This window comes from Nycticebus coucang, chromosome 12, assembly GCF_027406575.1.
Source record: "Nycticebus coucang isolate mNycCou1 chromosome 12, mNycCou1.pri, whole genome shotgun sequence".
Taxonomy (NCBI): domain Eukaryota; kingdom Metazoa; phylum Chordata; class Mammalia; order Primates; family Lorisidae; genus Nycticebus; species Nycticebus coucang.
This window is the reverse complement of record NC_069791.1, coordinates 40,442,504-40,470,324: the sequence shown is the minus strand read 5'-3', so window position 1 is coordinate 40,470,324 and position 27,821 is coordinate 40,442,504. Positions and strand designations below refer to the sequence as shown.

At 37.5% G+C, this 27,821-nt stretch overlaps 1 protein-coding gene across 26 annotated transcripts in view; it reads left to right on the top strand.

Moving 5' to 3' along the window:
• Positions 1–27,821, top strand: part of PLEKHA5 (pleckstrin homology domain containing A5) — a 254,799-nt gene that overhangs the window by 13,509 nt on the left and 213,469 nt on the right. Inside the window, exon 4 of one of the 26 annotated variants that reach the window (XM_053558129.1) lies at positions 465–1,045. The exons of the other annotated variants lie outside the window; for them this stretch is intronic. Within the exon in view, the coding sequence (XP_053414104.1) occupies positions 465–477 (13 nt within the window). The 3' untranslated portion in view covers positions 478–1,045. Of the gene's footprint in view, positions 1–464; positions 1,046–27,821 lie in introns of those variants that run through there. 26 annotated transcript variants of the gene reach the window in all.

Genomic DNA, 27,821 nt, shown 5'->3' with positions numbered 1-27,821 from the left:
TCTCTGAATGGGGAACGTTTTGTCTTTTTTTTTCTTTTTCCTTAGCCCTTTCAAATGACTTGGATTCTTCACACGTATTAATTCTTTGGATAGGCACAGTCTAAAAAAAAAGAGAATTTGCCTCCGAGATGAAAATTCTAGTCGCTTTTGCTATAGTGGTTGAAGTTGTGTATAATGCCCATTTTATCAAATATTTATCATAAAGCTGTTAGGTCTAAAATTTCAAGCTCAGTGAAATAGGACAGTGTAACAAAATTTTGAAGGGACATAAGTCACTCCTGCGCCTTGCCCAATTTTCACAAACAGAGAAGTTGCTGCAGGGAAAGAAACATGTTAAACTTAGTGTGAATTTTTTTCTCTGCTGAAAACCCATCTGCTGTACTGCATTTATTTTGAAAAATCTATTCTGTTCATCATAGATTATAGACGCATTCTGATAATGATTATTCAATTTTATATGCAAGGCCTGACAATTAAGTTTGCAAACTCATCCTGGGAAAGTGCTACATACCTCATTGCTGAATATCACTATGGTCACCTTCGAAGAACACCCCGTGGGAAGCTGTGCACCGACACCAGTGCCTAGTCCACCCTTCGAAGTAATTTTGGAACCAGTTTTCTGGAATTGACTGTCAGAGCTGTCATTGTACAGTACAAAAAACAAGCAACAACTGTAATGAACACCACTCAGCCAAGACACCGCCACGTGTCAATATGAACACAGCTGTGAGACACTGATGTACCAAGGTTATGAAACCTCACTGAGCTGTTCATATAGTGCTGCCAGTAAAAGCGCATGGTGGGTTTAAATTTAAGGCATGAAACAATAAAAAATCCTCAAAGAAAGCATAGGAAAAACACTGGAAGATATTGGCCTGGGGGAAGACTTCATGAAGAAGACTGCCATGGCAATTGCAACAACAACAAAAATAAACAAATGGGACTTCATTAAACTGAAAAGCTTCTGTACAGCTAAGGAGACAATAACCAAAGCAAAGAGACAACCTACACAATGGGAAAGGATATTTGCATATTTTCAATCAGACAAAAGCTTGATAACCAGGATCTATAGAGAACTCAAATTAATCCACATGAAAAAAGCCAACAATCCCTTATATCAATGGGCAAGAGACATCAATAGAACTTTCTCTAAAGACGACAGACGAATGGCTAACAAACACATGAAAAAATGTTCATCATCTCTATATATTAGAGAAATGCAAATCAAAACAACCCTGAGATATCATCTCACCCCAGTGAGAATGGCCCACATCACAAAATCTCAAAACTGCAGATGCTGGCATGGATGTGGAGAGAAGGGAACACTTTTACACTGCTGGTGTAACCTTTCTGGAAGGAAGTATGGAGAAACCTCAAAGCACTCAAGCTAGACCTCCCATTTGATCCTGCAATCCCATTACTGGGCATCTACCCAGAAGGAAAAAAATCCTTTTATCATAAGGACACTTGTACTAGACTGTTTATTGCAGCTCAATTTACCATTGCCAAAATGTGGAAACAGCCTAAATGCCCACCGACCCAGGAATGGATTAACAAGCTGTGGTATATGTATACCATGGAATACTATTCAGCCATTAAAAAAAATGGAGACTTTACATCCTTCATATTAACCTGGATGGAAGTGGAAGACATTATTCTTAGTAAAGCATCACAAAAATGGAGAAGCATGAATCCTATGTACTGAATTTTGATATGAGGACAATTAATGACAATTAAGGTTATGGGGGGGGGAGCAGAAAGAGGGATGGAGGGAGGAGGGTGGGGCCTTAGTGTGTGTCACACTTTATGGGGGCAAGACATGATTGCAAGAGGGACTTTACCTAACAATTGCAATCAGTGTAACTGGCTTATTGTACCCTCAATGAATCCCCAACAATAAAAAGAAAAAAAAAAAAGCGCATGGTGGGGCCAAGTTTGTGGACATTGTCAGACATCATACGTTAACAGTTAATGAGATTTCCTATATGTACTATTCTTTAACCTTTACTTTTTATTTGATCAATATCTTAATTCCTTTCATAGTAGTAGTTAGAGGTTAGTACAAGTGTTTCCATAGCTGTAAAATATGCTTTAGTTATTTAGCTATACTACTTAGGAATTTTTTTTTTTTTTCATTTTTTTCTCAATTTTTGAAAGCATTATAGTAGGCAAATTTAAGCATAGTGGTCATATAAAACAGTTGTTAGGTGTGAAATTACTAGGTTAGGCAATATGTATATAATTTACCTTTTGACAAAATATGGTAAAATTCCACCAAACACCATAATTGGGGCCCCTCCAAAATGGAAGTGCATAAATATATAATTTTAAGATTAAAAAAGAGTATTTTTCAGTAAGTCTGTGGCGTTTCAAAAGTAATAATATGACACATTGTACAAAACTGACTTCATGATGAATAAAACAGCCTGTAATGGTATATTCACTTTCTAAGGTCACTTGAGAATTAAGGATGGGAAAATTACTGGAGCCATTTACAGAATTCAGATTAATATGTGGTTTTATTATTTGTGATTTACTATTGGGCAACTTTCTTCCAAAAAATGTTCTGTTATTTTATCTGCAGTGTGTAGAGTTCTTCTCTTGTATGCTTGCCGGCACTTGGTATCACAGTACTTAAGCTTTGGTTACTCTGATGGGCAAAAATGGTGTCGTCTTGTTTGAATTTGTGTGCTCCTGATTTTGGCCAGGCTTTGGCATCTTTTCCAATATTTGCTGCTTGTTTGAACCATTTTTGTGAATTTCTAGTTCAATATAGTTTTGTGTGGTCTTCCTATTATTTTTTAGTGATTTATAGTATGTTTATTTTGATGTCTAGCCAGTTAGTTTAGTAGAGATCTCAAATATGTTTTGGGTGTGCACCCCTATAAGTAAAAAGCTTTTGAGTACACATCCTTAAATTAAGTAAATATTATGTGTATGTTTATTTATAAATCATGTACATGTATTCTGTCAATCCATATTAATAAAACTTTTTCTTTCTTTATTGTGATTTAAAAATAAAGGTAAACAGAGTGGCGCCTGTGGCTCAAAGAGTAGGGCGCCGGTCCCATATGCCAGAGGTGGTGGGTTCAAACCCAGCCCCGGCCAAAAAAAAAAAAAAAATGTAAACAGGAATGCTAAATATTTTCTCCTGCAACCCAGTGGAAGTGTACTCATTTCAAAAATCATGATTTCAGTGCACAACATGATTTGGGTCCTTTACAAACCAGTTGCAGTTGCCAAGAACATGCTTTCTGTTCTGTGACCAAACAGTGCATCTTCACAAGCCTATGGGCACCAAGAACTGCAATGAAGAGGAAAGTAGGTTTGGGTTAGACTGTGATTCGGTAACCTTTATTAGCCATTTTACTTGGCTAAAATTGATCAAAGTTATTACACAACTTTCCATTTTTATAAATGGAGAAGATAATTCTTGTTTTGCCTATTTTATAGGTTTATGAGGTTGTGAATTAATTTATATGAGTGAACTTTGAAAAACTGAAACATGGTAAAGATATGAAATAATACGGGTATTTATTCTGCAGTCTTGTGCCATTGGGTATCTAAGAGAATACTCTTCAGCGTCATTTATGCTGGAAAACAACTAAGAACTAGGGGCCTACTAATAGTGGTTCAGAAATGTGAACATTTTACATCTTCATCCCATGTAGATTTTTATACCTCTTGAAGGTAGAAACACGTAATAGTCAATAAATGTTCGTGGATGATCGTATAGTTAGTATATGTTTAAATAGTATCCATATTTGGTTTTTAAAATGCTATTTCTATTTAAGAAAGCCCTGTGATTTCACAAAGAAATAGTTTCTTTGCGAAATGCCCAGACAATAGTACTAATAAGAACTTTCTTCACAAACTAAAGTAGCTATTGTCAGGGTTGCAGATAAAAGGCAAGACTTAGCTTGAATATATTTTCCAGGAGTGAAGAATTCAAGTCCTGTGACTTTAGGTGAGTGGAATTTAAATATAAGGAAAAAATATTGAAAGGCAGTATGTGTTATACTGTACCCAGGAGTGACTATGAAAAGACAATTTTGAATGCAAGTGTTGATGGTATTTGAAAAAAATATTTTATAAATTTTTCTGAAATGAATGCATTTAACTGTAGAATATAATTATTATCATTGGTAAAGCAGGTGGTTAGGGGAAGGGGAAGTGAAAGAACTAAACCCCTCATCATTAACAAAAAGGAATAGGAAAATTGAGATTACAACTGTGTAGATGAATAGGTTTTAAGTATTTTAAATATTTTAATATTCAGGTTCTGCAAAAGTGCTGGAAATCAGATGCTCTTAGGCACTCACTACTGGCTGGCAGAGGCAGAGCCTTGAGTAGGATGGGATTAAAAACTGTGGGCGATGGGCTGAGCAGGGTCACATTCCTTTTGAACCCTCTCTTCTTCCCTTTCATTTGATTATCAGAACAAACCCTTAGGCTAGGAAGCAGGGCAGGCCTAGTCCCATTCATGTCAATAAACCTTAGTAGATGAACAAGAAGGGGAGGGTAACATGTATACTTACTATATTTATTATACCTACTTTCAAAAACTTAGCTATTTACTACACTCTTGGAAGAGGTAGAAGGCTGGGCAAAAAATATATATATATATACACACATACACATGTATAGTGAATTTGCAGTAATAGATGGATTTCTCAAATAGTTCACACTGAGGAATTTCTATATCTCAGAAAAGAATGATGAAAGGACAAGGAACAAACTACGTATTTTCCTTAGTACAGAGGAATCCCGGTCCTTGTGAACACCTAATAAATCTGAATTTTTACAATATTGAACCTTCTCCCCCCATTATAAATAGTGGTCCACCTGCTGCTCCTTTCTCAGCAGGTTTGTAAAAGGAAGCTTTGCATTGGAAAGAGGTAGTATTATTGGTAGAAGTAAAATCCTTTGGGACTTTAAATCTTTCTGTATGTAACAGTTCCTGTCGGGGTTGCTTTTTAAGCCTCATTGCAGAAGACCATGAAATTAAAATATTACACCATTATTGGCTTTAATTGCTCTGAGTCATTAATGGAGAAAAGTAATAGGTTATCAGACAAAGTTGAATAGTTGTGAATCATCATAATCTTGCTGTATCAGTTATTGCCATAAAACAAACTATCCAAAAACTCAGTGGCTTAAAACAAGCATATATTCTTGTGTACACTTTCTGGGCTGGCTGGACAGTTCCTACAGTTTCTGTTGGATCTACTCTTGTCAGAGATCAGCTGGTCAGGGGAGAGGCTGTGCTCACTGTGGCTGGTCTGGAATGGCCTTATCTGGGGTGGTGGGAATGACTCAGTTCTCTTTTGTATGGTCTCTCTTCCTCTGGTAGCTAGCCCAGGCTTGCTGTCTGATGGAGACAGACATCCACTCCAGTGAGCAGAAGCGCTCAAGGTCTCTGGAGGCCTAGTTTCTCAGCATCACTTCTGGCATGGGGAGAGTGATTAAGCATGCTTACTAGGAGGTTGGGGTTATGGTGATGCAATGTGATCATTGAAGCAGTGATTTCACATGTGTCAGGTGTGGGTATGACAGCATCCTGGGATTAAGGGAATGGATGGCTCAGGTGATAGAAGGCCTTGGGTAATAGCTAGGGGATAAATATCTGCTGTTTGAGAGAGTATAGTAGGACAGCTGATGTCCTCAGGGGGAAGTCTTAATAGCCAAGAAACAGATCATGCTTTGAGAAGTTGAGGGTATAGAAAGTTTGCTAATTATGGAGCACCATTTCCTTTGAGTAGTTTAAATTTGTAAGGTAGAGGTTGGGCTCACTTATGGCTCAAATATGTAATACTAGCAGTATGGGAGACTGAGTCAGGAGGATTGCTAGAGCCCCAGCCTGAGCAAGAGCGAGATCCCTGCTAGAAATAGAAAAATTAACTGGGTGTCATGGCGCATGCCTGTAGTCTCAGTTGCTTGGAAGGCTGAGGCAGGAAGATGGCTTGAAACCAGGAGTTTGAGGTTGCAGTGAGCTAGACTGAAGCCCTGCACTCTAGCCTGGGGCGAGAGCGAGACTACCTCAATAAAGATAGAGGTTGACTGGGGGGCTTGCTGAGGGATGGAAAGAACAAAGCCTTGTAGGGCTAACGTGCCAGGTCCATAGGTTGGAAAGGGGAATGGAGAAGATGTGAATTTGGGCATTGGAGGCTTGATGAATACAGTTTCAGTAGACTTTTAAAGTAGGGTGCCCTTGGAACATAATAGAGGCCAGGCCTGGTCAGCTCCCGTGGGGTCTTGCCTGTGCTTCATAAAAGCGAGTTTACATACTAAACAGATAAATCCTCGCTTAACAGTTGCTATATTTTCACTAATGTTTTCAAAATTTAAATATCTTTTTAAAATTAGAAATAACATGATTGCAAGAGGGACTTTACCTAACAATTGCAATCAGTGTAACCTGGCTTATTGTACCCTCAATGAATCCCCAACAATAAAAAAAAAAATAAAAAAAAAGAAATGGTATTTTTCAAATGAAAGCTGTTTAAAGATTTGAAACATTAAGGATACATTCAAATGCTAAATAAAGGATAGGAGATTAATTTATGTGATACTATTTGTCAAGTACTAATGAAAGTCAAATCTAAAATCTAAGAATCAGGATTTTCAGATTAGTGTGTTCTGTTTCTTCGGTCTTAAATTGTTTTTCACACTGGTTTTAACAGTAGACATTTTGCATGTAAATATTTAATCTCTTTTTTGCTGTTGGTCATTTTGAAAGTTCAAACTGTGTGATGAACCAGAGCAAAATTTCATAGTCTTTAAACCACAGAGTTGCCTAATATGCAGCGAAGTAGGCAAGACAGTAGAAGATTTTACAAATACCTAGAATCACCTGGAAATAATTTAGGAGAAGCTTTTGATTATAAGCTCATAGATGGGAACTCTGTACATGAAGATTAATTAATAGCAGTTACTTTCTTGCTTTTAACGCTTTGATCAGACTTGTTTCATTGAAAGGAGCCAGGCTGCTTTTAATCCTTTGGTCAAACTTGTTTCAAATAGGTTAAAACAATCTTTATAAACTGCTGATGCAATATAGGTTAATTTGTTTTATGTAACCAGCAATAGTCTGAATTCTTGGTCAAACTATTTTTTAGTATACTACTAATATATGATGGTAAGAATTTTTAAAAATAATTTATATGTTTATTTTATTTCTTTATGACAATTTAAATAGCATGAACATACCATTTGTCATAAGGAAAAATAAAGTGAACAACCATTGTGCGTGACACTCAGCTTAAAATATAGAACATATTTTATGTAGAAGAGTTTCTCTAGGATATATAAATAGGAGTATAACTGAGGTTATAAGATACGGCATTTCAGCTTTGTTGAGTAAATCTAAATTGTTTCCCAGAGTGGGTTTACTAGCTATACTTGGTCCTGTAATGTATGAGTTTCTGGTTATTCCATGCCTTTGTCAGCACTTGATACTGTTCAACTTTTGCGTTTTTGCCAATATAGTGGTTGTCAAATGTTTTTCTCATTGTGGTTTTAATTTGCGTTTCCTAGATTAATGACTTCGTGGGAAGTTTTTGTTTATATATTTGGCCCATATATATGGGAAATCTTCTCTTCTAGTTGTAGATTATCTGTTCTTTAAGGGATCCTTTTATGAACAGAGTTTTAAATTTAATATGATTACTTGTCATTCTTTTGTAAATTATCAGAGGTTTATTTCTTACAGTCTATTAATCTTTTTCCTTTCCAGTCCTATATTTCTTTATTTTGCTGTCTTAGTATCTCCAGTATACTGTTAAGTAAAGGCAATTACAGCTGTGATTTAAAAATGAAGGCTTCTAATTTTCACATTTGATGGGATTTTGTGACATTTTTGGAAGGTATCCTTCCCAGGTTTAGGAAATTCTCTGCTATTCCTACTTTAGTAAAAACTTTTATTTTGAATAAATATTGAATTTTATCAGATACTTATTCTCGGTTCATTGAAATGATTTTTTTTCTTTTTACTACCCTTTTTACTTTTTTCTACACTTTTACTTTTAAAAAGAAATCTTCGTTCGTTCATGGGTTTGGGTGTATCTCTGGAATAGCATATACTAGGGTTTTTTTCCAGTTTGATAAACTTTTCTTTTTAGTCTTATGATTGCTGGTATACTTAGATTTATTTATGCCTTAATTTATAGATTCTTCAATTATGCTTTCTTTTACACTTTTCTTAGAGGATAATCTGTATAATCTTTTAAATTATATAGAACCAAAATACTTAGCAATAGTTAACAAATTTTTACCTTAATATTTGACTTATAAGAAACATAGATTTCAGTATGTACCACAAATTCAATAAGAAATTGTTAGAGAAAATGATATAAAAGGCCTTTACAATTTAGAAGAAGTAACTGTAAAAAAGATACTAATTTTTCTGTCTAGTGGCATAGTGGTGTCCAGCCTGTGGGCCGTGGGCTGCATGTGGATTATGAGAGGACTTTTTTGCTCACCTATGGTGATACTGTGAAAGTTATGCACAAACCTTTTTTTGTGTGTATGAGGGGCTCATCAGCTTTCCTTAGTGTTTGTGTATTTAATGTGTGGTTCAGAATAATTCTTCTAATGTGTGGCAGAAAAGGAAAAGGGTTGGAAACCTCTGGGTAGAAATGGTTAAATATGATGGATAAGTGGTTTCTACTTTTTCTATTTGCTTGTTGCACTAGTATGCATTGATGGACATTTGGAGTGTTTTTTAGACTTTACTATAATCTATTAGTAGCTGATATTTATAGTGGCTTTTTTTATGAGTTAAAATATCATCTTCTATCAAGACATCAGCCAACTTTGAGTGCCTTCTGATTATGGTCTGTACTTTTTGAAGGGGTTCGCATGCCCCAGCACTATCTGTTGATATTAAGTTAATGCCAGGTAAGAGTGAGAAACCTTTCTTTTGATGTCAGTATTGGGTCAGACCTCTGGGTTGACATTGGCTGGGCTGAGGCGTAGAAGGAAAATGAGGAAAGGGGAGAGAAGCAGTCGTGCGTGTGGAGCACCACTGACAGCACCTTCAGTCGCCTGTCTTGAAGCAGATTGCCTCAGAGATGTACAGAGGAACTCCTAGTTCTTATGTGAAAGCTCATTCTCATTGGGAAGACGTCATAAGCTCTATGGAAAATAAATGTGCTTAATGGCAAAAAGGAAATTCAGACAGTATTAAACGTGTTTTGGTCATGAGATTAAATGAAAACTCCTTTGTTATGATGCCGTGGTACATTTCAAAACTATTAAGAAATGAGTATAATTGTGATGGATGTGTTACTTAGTTTGGTGTACGCATTTCACATTGTATATTGAAGCAGTATCCTGAACCCCATAAATGCATTAATGTACAAAGTTATGATTTAATAAAAAATAATTAAAAAAAAAAAAAACTCCTCTGTTAGATGTCTCTGAATCACGAACCCTACTCCATTTAGTGAGAGAGCCCCTGCAGGGGATGTAAAGTAGATTCTTTTCCATTAAGTCCCCAAACCTTGGCTCTTCCTCAGGTCTCACTTGTACGTGTGTGCGTCTTGCTCTGTTAGTTGTTAGTCATTTCCAGTCTATTATAATCCATTTTGGGGACATGTAGATATTTGTATAAGCCTGGGTATTTGGACTTCATATGTGACCTATTTAGAATCTAATGGAATCTATTTTCCTTTGGAAAAGAAGATAACAGTTTTTTAAAGGTGTGAATCATAGTCTTGAACATATAATATTATTAGTCTTTATCTTGAATTTGTTATTACTTTGCACTCAACATTGCAAGGCCTTCACTTTAGGTGACAAAATTCTATTAGAGATAGAATTACTTTGTCATAATCTTCATAATAAATCAAACGCATGGGGAAGAACAGTGACCCTTTCAGGCCTCTGCGGAACCGAGCATGATAACACCTTACCATTTTAAATATACAGATAACCCTCGAAACAACTCCTATCACTGACTCTGAAAATAACTCATCTTTGGTTGAGGAGCTGTATCTTCAAAGATATCCCTGAAAACTGTACATTATAAATGGTCTCTTTGTCTGTACTAAATTATACAGGCAAACCCAGAAGTACAAGAAAGCAATTTAAATCATTACTATATGTTATTTTTGTTTGTGTTTCAATAGAATTATTTCCATTTTATAATCTTGGTTCTGAGGTTTCCTGTCAAAGTTATCTCCCAAAGTTAGTATTGCAGGAACTCTTTGGAGTGTGTTCTTTAATTGTCAGAGGTAGTTGAAAGGTTAGGAGTATTTCCTTGCTTTGTTTTTTTCCCCCTTTAGGGAATAGACCAAGCCAGTCATTACAACTTCTGTAAAGAAAAGGAAATAATTAAGAGGTTTTTATAGAGCAGCGGAAAAGTTCGGTTTTTACTTTAGAAAATTGTTTGTATGGAGTTTCTCAGGTAAAAGGCAGGTATTTTTTTGTGAAACAATATATATGACACTGAAGTTTTTTTTGTTTTATTTTTGGTAAGAAAAGACATAAAAGTCCAATATGCCATTCAGACTACATGTTTCCGGGATCCAGTTAGCGCTGATGTTCGTCCTTCACTGTGACCAGCTTACTCTGCTATTGCTTCTACTTGTCACTTTTAAGATTATTTCGTAAAACAGGCTTTCCCAGCAATAATTTTTCCATTATCTCCTCACCATGCATTTGTTTGGTATGAACTCTGATGGGGAATTATGTTCATAGGCTTTTGTTTCAGTCTTTGTACAGAACACCAAAAAATATGCGTGTATATATTGAAACATTTGAGACCCTACTGTGTTGGATGTGGACTGTGTGTATCGGAGATACAGTAAAGAACTAGATGGGCCTGGCCCTTTCCTGTTTGTATGTTACACTTTGAACACAACGCCCCCTGCATTGAGTTTAAAATTACAAAGTTTTAAAAATTCAAATATGCTTACTTTTTAATCAAACAGGGAAAAGATGAAATTAAATGAATATTCTATTTCATATATCTGCCAGGCACTGGAGATACAAAGAAGAAATAGGCAATGCCTGCAAATTCTCAGAACTTCACAATTGATTTTGATATTGATTGTTTAATAATGTAACAAAATTTATCTAGTATCTACTATTTGCTAGGTATGGTGCTGGACAGTAGGAGTAACATACTGCAACCTAATAAATAGTGGGCTTTTTTTTTTTTTCATTTTTAGATTTGAAGAAAACAGTTATTTAAATCAGAAAGTACTTCTATTTTTACCTGGTTTCTTGTTTACTTGTTTTATGTATTACATGCTTTCTTTTTTTTTTTGAGACAGAGCCTCAAGCTGTCGCCCTGGGTAGAGTGCTGTAGCATCACAGCTCACAGCAACCTCCAACTCCTGGGCTTAAGCGATTCTCTTGCCTCAGCCTCCCAAGTAGCTGGGACTGTAGGCGCCCGCCACAACGCCTGGCTAGTTTTTGGTTGCAGTTGTCATTATTGTTTGGCAGGCCCAGGCTGAATTTGAACCCACCAGCTCTGGTGTATGTGGCTGGCACCTTAGCCGCTTGAGCTACAGGTACCAAGCCATATTATATACTTTTATGAAACACTTGAATATGTTCTACACACTCTGCTGGGTGTTTTATATGAATTAAGTCATTTACTCCATACATCACATTGACTAACCCATCAGTTTTTGAGCATTTATGCACCTGTCAGTATGTAAGCATTTCATCTTGCAAATGAGGAGTCTAAACCTTAGAGAGCTGGCAGACCTGGGATTCAAGCCTGGTGTGGGTTGGCAATCAAGTGGGTCTGAGCCCTACTTGAAAAGATCTTTTAGTAGTTGTGCTTTATGGTAAAATCTCCATCTACAATATAAACAGCAGGTTATCACATTATTAAAAATTCACCAGATCAAAAAAGGCAGTGGAAGAATAGAGTGATGTTCAACTATGGAATTGTTGAAACTAAACTACATCATTTTATGTAATCTATATTATATCTATCGTGAAAGGTTATTTTAAAACCTCCCCCATTGTCAGCTAATACAGCTATTGCCATAAACCTGGATCAGGTATATAATGAAGTTTTAGAAACTTAAGTTTATAAACTTAGGTTTAAAATTAGTGTTCTCTCTGCAGTCAAGTGGCCTGTCTAAAGATGGCTGTATTATGTTGATGGTATTAAACACTGGTCACTTGAAGAATGTCTGCTGTTAATGTATTTCATGGATGTCCCCTTCTTGATTTCTTTCAGGTTCTGGGCTTCCACTGACTTTAGGGTTTTCTGTTTAAACAGAAAGGAAAAAAAGGACTGGTGTCTAAAAGTAGCTATATAATAGAGACTTTTGCTTGATTTAATATTGTCTAACCTCCATCTGACCGTATCCCTGCCTTCCTGATTCCTGTGGCTATAGTAGAAATACTATGTAGTTTTCGAAGAGTAGAGAACAGAGCTATTTGCAGTTATGATTCAGTGGCATAAACTGACCTCAGAAAACGCTTGCTTGCTTTGTTACTTAATGCTCTTACTGCAGTAAATTGGGTATAATTTTAACGTGTTCATTCTTTGTATATTTATATTTTAAATTACTTGTAAGTGATCAGACATCTTTATCATCATCTCTGAATTTAAATTAGAATTAACTCCTAAAAAATTCAGCTAATGTTATACAATTTGGGACAAATTATTGAATCTAACATTCCGAATTTTTTCCACTGTACCTTTAACTTTCACTGAGCACAAATGAAATTCTCAGTGAAATTCTTTAACTATCATAAAAAAGGGTTTGTTACTGCTTAGTAAGACAAATTAAAACACAGCTGAGAATGAAGTAGTTGGCCCAGTGTTAGAGACATTAGCCTCCCTCTGTTTATTTCCTCCTGTTTGTATTCCGAGAAGCAAACAGCTGTGCGTTCAGTTTTATTCTTTTATTTAAGATCTGCATCCAAAAAGAAGTGGGCATTTAGGCTTAGAAAAGTTGCCTCATCTGTAATTTTTTACCTTTTTCAGTTGAAACAGGGATGTATCCATAATACTAAAGTCTTTTTTGAAGTAGTCACCCACAGTCTCACCATCAGCCTCTTTCAGGTAGTTGTAGCCACAATGCATACACCATGCAGGACTCTGCTTTTTTCACTAGATGGTTGCTATAGTGTTTTCTTACACATCTGCAGATTTATAATTTTAACCTGTACATAGTATTCTGTTATTTCAGGTTTAATTTAAAATTTTATACAGTTCACTTAATTGCAGAATCATATTACTTTCGGTGAGGTATATGAAGTCGCATTTTAAAGTTTACTTTAAAAAGAAATTTTAATATTCTTTTAAAGCCATTTATCCTTTGCACCTTGGCACCATAGGTCTTCAGATTTCAGTTCAAAGAAAGTTAGGTCTGGGCAGGTAAAAACTTTTGTTTGTTTTCTATTTTTTGAAACAGATTGTCATAATGTCACCCTGAGTAGAGTGCTGTGGCATCACAGCTCACAGCAACCTCAAACTCTTGGGCTGAAGCCATTCTCTTGCCTCAGCCTCCCTAGTAGCTGGGAATACAGGTGCCCACTACAACGCTCCGCTATTTGTTGTTGTTGTTGTTGTTATTGTTTTAGTTGGCCTGGGCCAGGTTTGAACCTGCCAGCCTCGATGTATGTGGCTGGCGCCCTACACACTGAGCTATGGGCACTGCCCTAAGTAAAAACTTTTGATTTTCCCAGGTAAAGTTAACATCCAAAGTATTTGAAACATTTCTTAACCTTGAATATAGGCAAGGCCTTAAGGAATGCATTGAAGGCCCTAGTGAGTTTATTTTTTATAATTGGCAATAGTAAGCCATTTATTTGGCAATTTGCTATGACATATTGTTAATATTGGAGTAATAAAATTTTAATAGTCTCTCTTTTTTATGTTAAGTCCATCTTACTGGATATTGACAGTTATCTCCTCCCATTCCGATCATTATTTTCATCATCATCATTTAATTTATAGTTTGAAATCACAGCTTGGATCATAAGTTACTTCTTTCATTCTTTTTAAACCAAACCAAAGAACTTTTTTTTTTTTTTTTTATTGTTGGGGCTTCATTGAGGGTACAATAAGCCAGGTTACATTGATTGCAGTTGTTAGGCAAAGTCCCTCTTGCAATCATGTCTTGCCCCCATAAAGTGTGACACACACCAAAGCCCCACCCCCCTCTTTCCCTTATCCTCTTTCTGCTTATCCTCCCCCCAGCATAACCTTAATTGTCATTAATTGTCCTCATATCAAAATTCAGTACATAGGATTCATGCTTCTCCATTCTTGTGATGCTTTACTAAGAATAATGTCTTCCACTTCCATCCAGGTTAATACAAAGGATGTAAAGTCTCCATTTTTTTTAATAGCTGAATAGTATTCCATGGTATACATATACCACAGTTTGTTAATCCATTCCTGGGTTGGTGGGCATTTAGGCCGTTTCCACATTTTGGTGATTGTAAATTGAGCTGCAATAAACAGTCTAGTACAAGTGTCCTTATGATAAAAGGATTTTTTTCCTTCTGGGTAGATGCCCAGTAATGGGATTGCAGGATCAAATGGGAGGTCTAGCTTGAGTGCTTTGAGGTTTCTCCATACTTCCTTCCAGAAAGGTTGTACTAGTTTGCAGTCCCACCAGCAGTGTAAAAGTGTTCCCTTCTCTCCACATCCACGCCAGCATCTGCAGTTTTGAGATTTTGTGATGTGGGCCATTCTCACTGGGGTTAGATGATATCTCAGGGTTGTTTTGATTTGCATTTCTCTAATATATAGAAATGATGAACATTTTTTCATGTGTTTGTTAGCCATTAGTCTTTAGAGAAAGTTCCATTCATGTCTCTTGCCCATTGATATAAGGGATTGTTGGCTTTTTTCATGTGGATTAATTTGAGTTCTCTATAGATCCTAGTTATCAAGCTTTTGTCTGATTGAAAATATGCAAATATCCTTTCCCATTGTGTACGTTGTCTCTTTGCTTTGGTTATTGTCTCCTTAGCTGTACAGAAGCTTTTCAGTTTAATGAAGTCCCATTTGTTTATTTTTGTTGTTGTTGCAATGGCCATGGCAGTCTTCTTCATGAAGTCTTCCCCCAGGCCAATATCTTCCAGTGTTTTTCCTATGCTTTCTTTGAGGATTTTTTATTGTTTCATGCCTTAAATTTAAGTCCTTTATCCATTTTGAATCAATTTTTGTGAGTGGGGAAAGGTGTGGGTCCAGTTTCAGTCTTTTACATGTAGACATCCAGTTCTCCCAACACCATTTATTGAATAGGGAGTCTTTCCCCCAAGGTATGTTCTTGTTTGGTTTATTGAAGATTAGGTGGTTATAAGATGTTAGTTTCATTTCTTGGTTTTCAGTTCGATTCCAAGTGTCTTATGTCTCTGTTTTTGTGCCAGTACCATGCTGTCTTGAGCACTATGGCTTTGTAGTACAGACTAAAATCTGGTATGCTGATGCCCCCAGCTTTATTTTTATTACTAAGAACTGCCTTAGCTATACAGGGTTTTTTCCGGTTCCATACAAAACGCGGAATCATTTTTTCCAAATCTTGAAAGTACGATGTTGGTATTTTGATAGGAATGGCATTGAATAGGTAGATTGCTTTGGGAAGTATAGACATTTTAACAATGTTGATTCTTCCCATCCATGAGCGTGGTATGTTCTTCCATTTGTTAATATCCTCTGCTATTTCCTTTCTGAGGATTTCATGATTTTCTTTATAGAGGTCCTTCACCTCCTTCGTTAGGTATATTCCTAGGTATTTCATTTTCTTTGAAACTATGGTGAAGGGAGTTGTGTCCTTAATTAGCTTCTCATCTTGACTGTTATTGGTGTATACAAAGGCTACTGACTTGTGGACATTGATTTTATATCCTGAAACATTGCTGTATTTTTTGATGACTTCTAGGAGTCTTGTGGTTGAGTCTTTGGGGTTCTCTAAGTATAAGATCATGTCGTCAGCAAAGAGGGAGAGTTTGACCTCCTCTGCTCCCATTTGGATTCCCTTTATTTCCTTGTCTTGCCTAATTGTATTGGCTAGAACTTCCAGCACTACGTTGAATAGTAAAGGTGACAGAGGACAAACTTGTCTGGTTCCAGTTCTAAGGGGAAAAGCTTTCAGTTTTACTCCCTTCAGTAAAATACTAGCTGTGGGTTTGTCATAGATAGCTTCAATCAGTTTTAGAAATGTGCCACCTATGCCTATACTCTTCGGTGTTCTAATTAGAAAAGAATGCTGGATTTTATCAAATGCTTTTTCTGCATCTATTGAGAGGATCATGTGATATTTATTTTTGCCTCCTTTAATATGGTGGATAACATTTATGGACTTGCATATGTTAAACCAGCCTTGCATCCCTGGGATGAAGCCTACTTATCATGATGAATGACTTTTTTGATGATAAGCTATAATCTGTTGGCTAGGATTTTGTTGAGAATTTTTGCATCTATATTCATGAGTGAGATTGGCCTGAAATTCTCCTTTTTGTTTGGGTCTTTTCCTGGTTTTGGTATCAGGGTGATGTTAACTTCATAGAATGCGTTGGGGAAGATTCCTTCTTCCTCAATTTTTTGGAATAATTTCTGCAGTACACGAATAAGCTCTTCCTTGAAGGTTTGATAGAATTCTGGTGTGAAGCCATCTGGACCAGGGCATTTTTTGGTTGGAAGATTTTTTATTGTTTCTTTGATGTCAGTGCTTGAAATTGGTCTGTTCAGGAGCTCTATTTCTTCCTGGCTAAGTCTAGGGAGAGGGTGTGATTCCAAATATTGATCCATTTCTTTCACATTGTCAAATTTCTGGGCATAGAGTTTCTGGTAGTTTTCAGAGATGATCTCTTGTTATCTCTGTGGGATCAGTTGTTATTTCCCCTTTATCATTTCTGATTGAGGTTACTAGAGATTTTACTTTTCTATTTCTCGTTAGTCTGGCCAATGGTTTATCTATTTTATTTATTTTTTCAAAAAACCAACTCCTTGTTTCATTAATTTTCTGAATGATTCTTTTGTTTTCAATTTCATTGATCTCTGATTTGATTTTGGATATTTCTTTTCTTCTACTGAGTTTAGGCTTCAATTGTTCTCCTTTTTCCAATTCCATAAGATGGCTTGTGAGATTGTTGATGTGCTCTCTTTCTGTTTTTCGAATGTAGGCATCTAAAGCCGTGAATTTTCCTCTCAAAACTGCTTTTGCAGGGCGGCGCCTGTGGCTCAGTGAGCAGGGCGCCGGCCCCATATACCGAGGGTGGTGGGTTCAAACCCAGCCCCGGCCAAACTGCAACAAAAAAATAGCCGGGCGTTGTGGCGGGTGCCTGTAGTCCCAGCTACTCGGGAGGCTGAGGCAGGAGAATCACCTAAGCCCAGGAGTTGGAGGTTGCTGTGAGCTGTGTGATGCCATGGCACTCTACCAAGGGCAATAAAGTGAAACTCTGTCTCTACAAAAAAAAAAAAAAAAACTGCTTTTGCAGTATCCCACAGGTTTTGGTAGCTTGTATCTTCATTGTTGTTTTGCTGAAGGAAGTTAATGATTTCCTGTTTTATTTCTTCCTGCACCCATCTGTTATTCAATAACAGATTTTTAATTTCCATGCCTTTGTGTGGGTTTGAGCGTTTTTGTTACAGTTGAGTTGCACCTTTAGTGCCTTATGGTCTGAGAAGATACTGGGTAAAGTTTCAATTCTTTTGATTCTGTTGATATTTGTTTTGTGTGCCTGGATATAATCAATTTTGGAGAATGTTCCATGGGGTGATGAGAAGAATGCATATTCTTTATCTGTGGGATGTAGTGTTCTATATGCGTCTATCAAGCACAGTTGTTCTGGGTCTCATTTAAATCTCTTATATCTTTGTTTAATTTCTGTTTAGAGGATCTGTCCAGCTCTGTAAGAGGAGTGTTAAGGTCCCCTGTTATTATGGTATTATCAGATATATTGCTCAGACTGAGTAAGGTCTGTTTCAAGAATCTGGGAGCATTTAAATTGGGTGCAAAAATATATTTAGAATTGAAACATCTTCCTGTTGTATTTTTCCCTTGACCAATATAAAGTGACCATCTTTGTGTTTTTTGACTTTATTTGCTTTAAATCCACATGAATCTGAAAATAAGATTGCAACTCCTCTTTTCTTCTGAATTCCATTTGCCTGAAAAATTGTCTTCCAACCCTTGACTCGGAGCTTGAATTTGTCTTTTGAAGCCAGGTGTGTTTCTTGCAGACAGCAAATGGATGGCTTGTGTTTTTTAATCCAGTCAGCCAATCTATGTCTCTTCAGTGGGGACTTCAAGCCATTAACATTTATTGAGATAATGATAAGTGTGGTAGTATTCTATTCATCTTATTTGGTGAGAGTCCATTGCTTAGTTTTATCTTTTGCATCAGTGTGGAGATTAGGTTCTGTCCTTTAATTTCTGAGTTCTTACTTTGCTGCTGATCCATTGTGGTGGTCAGTGTGCAGAACAGGTTGAAGTATTTCCTGTAGAGCTGGTCTTGTTGTGGCAAATTTCCTCAATGTTTGTATATCCGTAAATGATTTGATTTCTCCGTCAGTTTTGAAGCTTAGCTTAGCAGGGTACAGAATTCTGGGCTGGAAATTGTTTTGTTTAAGTAGATTAAAGGTAGATGACCATTGTCTTCTTGCTTGGAAAGTTTCATTAGAGAAGTCTGTGGTCAATCTGATGGATTTACCCCTGTAGGTCAACTGGCGATTACTCCTGGCAGCTTGCAGAATCTTTTCTTTTGTCTTGACTTTGGACAGGTTCATCACAATGTGTCTTGGTGAAGCTTGGTTAGAGTTGAGGCGACCTGGGGTCCGATATCCCTCTGAAAGCAATGTTTTAGAATCTTTGGTGATGTTTGGGAAATTTTCTTTTATAATATTCTCTAGTATGGCTTCCATTCCTGTGGGGCATTCTTCTTCCTCTTCTGGGATTCCTATAACTCGTATATTGGAACACTTCATAAAGTCCCATAATTCTGACAGTGAACGTTCTGCTTTATCTCTCTTCTTTTCTGCCTCTTTTACTATCTGAGTTATCTCAAGAACTTTGTCTTCTACCTCTGAAATTCTTTCTTCTGCATGGTCTAACCTATTGCTGATACTTTCCATTGCATCTTTAAGTTCCCTAACTGACTGTTTCTGTTCCTTCAGCTCTGCTATATCCTTTTTATATTCTTCATATCGTTCATCTCTGATTTGATTCTGTTTTTGGATTTCCTTTTGGTTATTTTCCACTTTATTAGCAGTTTTCTTCAGTATTTCCATCATTTCTTTCATTGTTTTCATCATGTGTATTCTAAATTCCCTTTCTGTCATTCCTAACATTTCTGTATAGGTGGAATCCTCTGCAGTAGCTACCTCATGGTCCCTTGGTGGGGTTGTTCTGGACTGGTTCTTCATGTTGCCTGGAGTTTTCTCCTGATTCTTCCTCATGAGTGATTTCTTTTATCTGTTTCCTTGCCCTGATTTTCCTTTCACTTCCTCTTGCTCTTTAAGTTCTCGTGCCTGTGGACTAAGGGTTAGATCAGTCCTTTTGGTACAGGACCAGAAGGGTGAGAAGGTTGAAGAGCAAGAAAGGGATGAAAGAAAGGAGGACCGAGTGAAAAGAAAAAAAGAATAGAGAAAGGAGAGGGGATGGGTAAAAGGAATATTGACAAAAAGAAGAGGGGCGCAGAAATAGGGAGACAGAGCAGTATAGGTGTATAGTAGGGTACTTTGACACAACCTTAAAAAAAAAAACCACCTTCTGGGGGTGCCCAGTTGGGTGGTTCCCTTGAGGTCAGCAGCTCTTTGCTAACCTGATCAGACACAGTACCCCACCTCCACCAAGTAGTGAGGAAGAACAAAAATGCTATAAATCAAACCAAAACAAGCAAACAGAAAACTTTACGGGATAAAATTGGATGAAAAAACAAATAATAGTGGTAGAAACACTGGCAAAAATGAAGTTCTAGTTATTAAAAAAGGCAGCAATAATAATTAACTAGGTGTTATAATTAAACTAGAAAAATTGAGAAAGAAAAAAGATCTGTACAGAAAAGGTTGAAATTAAAAAACAAAACAACATCAACAACATCAAAATAAGAAAACAACCAAACCAAAAAAAAAGAAAAAAACCAAAACACAACCGAAAACAAAGCAGTATGTATATGTTGTTGAATATTGTCTGTGCAACACGTGGTCTTCTGGGGTATGAGATGTTAATCACAGTTCTGATACGACTGGAGGCTGCTGATTTCTCAAACCCCAGCAGGTAGACACCCTAAATCTCTCTTCAGCCCACTTAAAAGGCACTTTGAACTTCTAAACTTGCTGAGCAGAAGCCTTCCCAGGAAAATGCTTGTCACTGGTATCACTGCTGAAGTGGCTATCCACTTACCCAGTGTGCCAAAACCGGTCTCACTCTGCCCCTGAGGGTTAGGGCTGCAAGGCGGCTCAGACCCCACCGTTAGGCTACTCGGTGCTGGGTTACCAGCTCCCACCCGATTCTAGCTCTGCCACCCTGAGTGCAGAGCTTGCCAGGGCAGATCGCTCACATGGCTCCCTGTGGCCCACAGCCAAACACTATTAGCTCCGTCTGGCTCAATGGCTCAGACTGGGACTCTAGACAACGGCCAAAGTTCTCCACATTCCCGCTCAGGCTCTCCCCAAGGCAGCTCAACTGAGTGCCAAGTCCAAAGACACCAAAACAGTTCACAGGTAAGGCCTTTCCGGTTTGCAGTCTCACTGCTACTGAACTTACAGTTGCGGGGGGGGGGGGGGGGGTTAGACCAATTGAACACACGTGACCACTTGCCGGTTTTCCACTGTTTTAGTCCTCCTCTTGGGGCCCAGAAGTCTCTCGCTGACTCTCTGTATCCTCGCAGGGGTGATGATAGGCAGATCCCACCAGCCATAGATGCCTGGAGTCCTATCTCCCTGGACTCACCGTGCCCAGATGCAAGGAAGCTGTTACTCGGCCACCATCTTGCTCTCCAAACCAAAGAACTTTTAACTTTAGTTGGTATATTGCAGCCATATGCGGCATAATAACAGTATGTGAAAATGTTTTATTTTGCATATAAAAGAAATACATGCTTCTACAGAATGTCACACCAAAAAAATACCTGTACCGTGCCACTTACATATTCAAATTATTGACATATTCTTTCATTTTCCTTCCTATATACTAAGAGGATTGGGATCATACACATTTGTAACTTGATTCACTTAATATGGCTGGAAAATTTCCTATTAAGTCAATATTCATGTACATCTTTTTACTAATTATTAGAAAAGCTGTACAATCTGGGGTGCCAACCTTTTCTCCCTTGCCTCATATTAGAAGAGTAAGAGTTTGTCTTGGGCCGTACATTAAATAAAGTAAAGCTGATTAGCCAAAAAATGTGTTTGAGCATACTTTTGATATCTGACATCACCGATGAGCAAAACGAGTCTTCACAATGAGCACATGGCCCGGCTGGCCGCAAGTTGGACACCCCTGCAGGCTGATCATCAGACGATAGAAAAAGTTCCCTAACTGTTCTCTTCTACCTTTGCAGCCCCTTCTTCTCCCAGCCACTGGTGACGGTTTCTTATTATATAATGATAAAGTAAGCATTGCTGGATCAATGAGTATGAATTTTAGACATTTGACATTTTAAATTTAAACTCTAATTTATGCGGCACAAAAGCTTAACAATCTTGATAATTGTCCTAAGAAATAATATTTTTCGTACTCAAGAATTTTATGAATAAATAATGGAATAAAATCAATAATATTAATAGTATGAATAACAATAACAGCTTACATTTATAAAACAAAGGCGTGGAGTTTGTTTTTCTTTAAACCAAAGGGTTAATCAGAGAAATACTAGTCTTTAGTTGAACTGTCCAGCACAGAGTATTGGGGTTTTTCAAAGACATATTAATATTTTTAAGTTAGACATGTTCAGATCATTATCTGAATAAAGAGAGTAGGGAATTTCTCTGAAGAAAGGGAGTAGGAAAACTTATATATTGTTATGGAATTGTTTCTTTCAATCTTCACTCCCATTTTAAAGGAAGAGAGAGTGAAATTTGCCAAGTCTGAGCATATGCCTGCTCGTTCACTAGCTCACTCTCCCTCAAGAAAGAGAAAATAGCTTATTTGAGCCAATCCTTGTTTCTTCACTGAACATTTAGGTGAAGTGTCATAAAACTTCCATCTGAATTGGCCAAAGTATGTTCTCTGTTTTTCCAAAAACTAAAATTTTAATACCTCTTTTATAAGAAAACGCTTTGTGTATTAAGAGCTAACAGGTTTAATGTGGGCTTCTTATTTAAACACTCAGCCCATATCCCTCTGCCACCCTTCTTCACCCTTGTCCTCATCCCTCATACCATGGGCATCACCCCAGAATTTCATTATGTGGTATAACTTCAGCTCCCCAGGTGACTCCAGTGTGCAGCCAACCAAAGGTGGTTCTTTTAAAACCACTGTATTATTAAACTCTCAGATTTTGCCCAAAGTAGAAGTCAGACTTGTAGATTTGAAATGTAACCTTCACTTCCTAAAGTGTGTTGGCCACTCTTGCTCTCGAGGATTAACAGGTCCAGAGATACCAAGTACCAGTAAAACCGTTTCTAGGAGCAAAGCTTTTTGGCATTGAAGGAAGAGGATTTACTGTAACATATGTTATTTTGGAAATTAACCAAGATTGAGTATGTGGGTGCCAACTTCAAAACAGAACTGAGAATGTTCTTTCCTTCAGGGGAAAGAAGCATAATCTCAATTATTCAAATTAGGTATCCCTTTTAGAAACAGAAGGAGCTAATTTTTCTGGAGTAAAAAAGTAGCCTTTTATTCCTGTAATACGGATTTGCATACACCTATTTAAGTAAATGGCCTAAAACATTTATTCATCATCTCATGTAAATTAGAGCTCTGTTAACTTTTGAAAAGGAATTGTACTATGATGCAATAATTTGGGGAAGCATGCAAGAAGTTGACAGTTAGATTTGTTTCTTAAAGAAGCAGTTGATTTTTATTTTGAAATATGTTTGCTTTAGTAAGAAATGGAATTATATATTTGCTTTAATTTCATAAATTTTTCATTATTACTGAGTTATACTTAAGTAATTTGAGTGAGAGGAGCAAGTCGCTATTCCAACTTTCATTTTATTCCCTACTGGAAGATTTTCAACAGTAAATTCCTTCATTCAACAAATATTTATTGAGTTTCTATTACGTGCCAGGCAAGCTCTGATTTTTTTTTCCCCCTGCCAGCGTCTTAGTGGATGATTTTGAAATGATGACCATTTATTGTACTATTCTTTCCTAAGAACGGGTTTCTATTTAATTTTAACTCTTCTGCCATAAAAAAATGTTACAGTGAACAATTTTTTGGAAAATTTTTTATGGAGGCAAGTAGACAAAAAAGTTGAGTTATTTATAGATAAAATAGATTTTTTTAAATAATGAAATTGGTAGACCTGATTCATCCTTTCAGCTAAATACGATGAAAATGATTATTTGTTTTTCTTGTAATGTGTTAAGATATAAAGGAACTAAAATTACAAAAAAGGCTGTCCATATGCCCTTTCTAATTTAGCCACTCAGTTTTAGGATGTTAATATATTATGGGATTGCTTTGCAAATTTAACTGAAGAACAAAGCACTTAAATATTTGATCTTATAAGAATGTGGACCTTAAGAACAAATTTGGGTAGAAATTTCCTTCTAAGTATTATATCAGCAAGGTAGTGAAGAAATAATAATTGCAATTATAGGGTAAGTAAGAATTGGTGAACAATCTGTGCAAGACACCAAGATAGAATTTAGCAGGGTTCGACACTCATAATTACTTTGGAAAAATGTGATAGGCATTTTCTTTCTTTTTTTCACCCTGGGTAGAGTCTTGTATGGCATCATAGCTCACAACAACCTCAAACTCTTGGGCTCCAGCCATCCTCTTGCCTCAGCCTCCCAAGTAGCTGTGACTGCAGGTGCCCACCATGACACCCGGCTATTTTTTTTAGTGACAGGTCTCTCTCTCTATCTTGCTCAGGCTTGTCTCAAACTCCCTAACTCCTGAGCCCAGGCAGTCCACCCACCTCGGCCTCCCAGAATGCTAGGAACACAGACGTGAACCACCACGCCCAGCCCCATGATAGGCATTTTCAATTGTTTATTAGTTTTGATGTGTCACCCCAGTGTTTTCAAGTAGCTATAGGATGCTATTACCTTAATGTGTTAATGTGGGTTCAAAATACTTTTTTTTTTTTTTTAATGTTGGGGATTATTGTACTTTGTTATGCCTGGTACAATAAACCAGGTTACACTGATTGCATTTTTTGGGTAAAGTCCCTCTTGCAACTGTCTTGCCCCCAGAAGGTGTGGCACACACCAAGGCCCCACCTCCCTCCCTCCTTCCCTCTCTCTGCTCTTCTTTTCCCCACCCCTCCCTCCTTCTTTCTCTCTCTGCTCTCAACTTCCCCCACCCCCACCGTGACCTTAATTGTCCTCATATCAAAATTGAGTACATAGGATTCATGCCTCTCCATTCTTGTGATGCTTTACTAAGAATAATGTCTTCCACTTCCATCCAGGTTAATACAAAGGATGTAAAGTCTCCATTTTTTAAAATAGCTGAATAGTATTCCATGGTATACATATACCACAGTTTGTTAATCCATTCCTCGGTTGGTGGGATTTAGGCTGTTTCCACATTTTGGCGATTGTAAATTGAGCTGCAATAAACAGTCTAGTACAAGTGTCCTTACGATAAAAGGATTTTTTTCCTTCTGGGTAGATGCCCAGTAATGGGATTGCAGGGTCAAATGGGAGGTCTAGCTTGAGTGCTTTGAGGTTTCTCCATACTTCCTTCCAGAAAGGTTGTACTAGTTTGCAGTCCCACCAGCAGTGTAAAAGTGTTCCCTTCTCTCCACATCCACGCCAGCATCTGCAGTTTTGAGATTTTGTGATGTGGGCCATTCTTGCTGGGGTTAGATGGTATCTCAGGATGGTTTTGATTTGCATTTCTCTAATAGATAGGGATGATGAACATTTTTTCATATGTTTGTTAGCCATTTGTCTGTTGTTGTTTGTATATCAGAATGATACCTTGGCTAGCCAAGACATTTTATTACTGATGATTGGTGGTGTGAGGGTTTAAGGAGCAAAGAGCCACAAAAGATATTTTATGTTTTAGAGCAGGAATGTTGTGGGTTTAAATAATAAGTGTTTGAGACATATTAACTTGGTAAATAAATTCTAGAAGTGTGAGTTTAACATCTATGGTAATTTTGAAGTGGTAATGAGTGTAAATAATATTTCAAGATATCTGAAATGACAAATATTATATGGAATAACTGAATTTTATTGGTGACAAATCAAAGGTGCTGCTAGTACAAGTGTGGTTTGTTGCCCGCCTTCCATAATTGTAGGAAATGCTGGATTTCAGTTAGAAAATAGTGAATATAAAGGGAAATTTCTTTCTCATTCAACTTAATGGATTTTCTGAATTCTATCACCAGATCCCCTTGCTTCCCCTGGATTCCATAGAGTACTGTCTCTCTGTAGATTAGTGGCTATCTTCTTCTGAAAATTATTTCAGCAGGTAGTAGAGATAACATCGAAGTGATGTCTCTTGCCCAGTGAAATAAATTATGCATGTAAACATAGAATGCACACAGAGATTGTCATGGATAGCAAATTATTAAGAAATTATTAGGGTTCAGTCAGAAGCTGTTTTGCATATCAATACATATTTATTGGGTGCTTTGTATGCCAGGGTACTAATCTAGCTACTTTATGTACATTATCTAATTTTAGATACTCTGTTATTTATGGGTCGCATTTGCCCTGTGCCCCTTAAAAAAGACATGTTATGACTGACAAATTAAAGCACGATGAAAAATATGATACAAATGAAATCATAAGGAAATTAGCTTTAATAAGCCACAAAGAGAGCCTGCTATCTGTTATAGGAGCAGGTTGTCTTTCTTTTTAATGAACTTCAGCAACTTTACCAGAGATAACTTAATGAACATTAAATTGATCTAAAGCAAGTCATTTAATCTCCTTGCCTCTCAGTTTCCTTGTACTCCCTGGTAGTTAACTATCCTGTTTGCCTCAGAGTGTTGTTGTCAAGACTAATGAGATAATGAAAGTAAAATGTAAGGTAGTATAATTATTAGTGGTGGTGATGGTGGGAGAAAGTAACTTCAAAATTCAAAGAGTGTAAGGTGTGGCCAACACAATTAAATCTAAAGACAGAATTAAATGGGATAGGACTGTAGCCTCGTCTAATAATGCCCTCCTCTTATTCAGAGAAAAAAAATAATATTTGTTTGATCCCTTTTAAGTATGAGAAACAGTACTCGGTCTTTTCACATATTGTCCTTTAATACTTGGAGTAATTTGACAAAGGTTAAGTATTACACTGTCTCTCCTTTTAAGCAAATAAAACTAAAAATGTAGCTAGTCCACCATCATGGCTAATTAACTAGGAACCAGAATTTTTTTTTTTTTTTTCCTGAGGCAGGCTCACTTTGCCACCTGTGGTAGAGTTCCATGGTGCCATAGCTTATGGCAACCTCAAACTCCTGGGCTCAGGTGATTCTCTTGCCTCGGCCTCCCAAGTAGCTAGGACTATAGGTGCCTACCACAACACCTGGCTATTTTTTAGAGATTGGGTCTCCATCTTGCTTAGGGTGGTTTTGAACTCCTGAGCTCAGTCAATCTACCCACCTTGGCCTCTGAAAATGCTAGGATTACAGGCATGAGCCACCCTGCCAGCTAGGAACCAGAATTTTAATGTGTCTACTTTTGTTTGATCTTTCTGGCGTACTGCAGAGGCCTTGAGAATCTGGGTTGTCTGAGTTGGAGGTTATATACCTCTCAGTGTTACCTCTGCTGTCCACCACTGGTGAGTTTCAGTGTCCTGTGAAAAACTATGGTTGACTGTTTTTTTGTTTGTTTGTTTGTTTTTTATTTGAGACAGAGCCTCAAGCGGTCACCCAGTCTAGAGTGCTGTGGCGTCACAGCTCACAGCAACCTTCAACTCCTGGGCTCAAGCGATTCTCCTGCCTCCGCCTCCTAAGTAGCTGGGGCTACAGGTGTCTGCCACAACATCCGGCTATTTTTTGGTTGCAGCCATCATTGTTGTTTGGCGGGCCCGGGCTGGATACAAACCCGCCAGCTCAGGTGTATGTGGCTGGTGCCTTAGCTGCTTGACCCACTGGCACCGAGCCTGGTTGACTCTCTTGTTCGTGTTTTTTATCCTAAGTTTTCCATTGTGGAATTCCTACCCATCTACTCTTTTTTTGCTCTCTTCGGGGGAAAAAATTGTAAAAAAAAAATTACAAATTTTCCAAGTCTCACCTGGGTCCTCAGTAATGGCCCTTAAATTGGCCCCTAATCACCTCTGCAGATGTTATCCAACTACCTCCTGTCTGTCCCCTTCTCTTTCAATAGAGAAACATAGGCTGTCTGACAAGAACTTTCTCCAAATTTTTCTTTTACTGCCCATAGTCAGGTACAATTTTATCCTGTCTTTACTTCCATTCTTTCTATTGGAAAAGAGTGACCGTTATTCCTCTTTTAAGAGAAACTCTTATTCATCTTCTGCTGTTGATCCCCCATCTCTTTTTTTGTTGGAGACACAGTCTCATGCAGGTGCCCTGGGTAGAGTGTGGAGGCATCAGGGCTCCAGCAACCTCAAACACCTGGGCTTGAGCAATCTTCTTACCTTAGCTTCCTGAGTAGCTAGTACTACAGGTTTGCGCCACTACACCTGCTAGTTTTCTGTTTTTTAAGTAGAAATGGGGTTTTACTCTTGCTGAGGCTGGTCTCGAACTCCTGCACTCAAGCAATCCACCTGCCTGGCCTCCCAGAGTGTTGTGA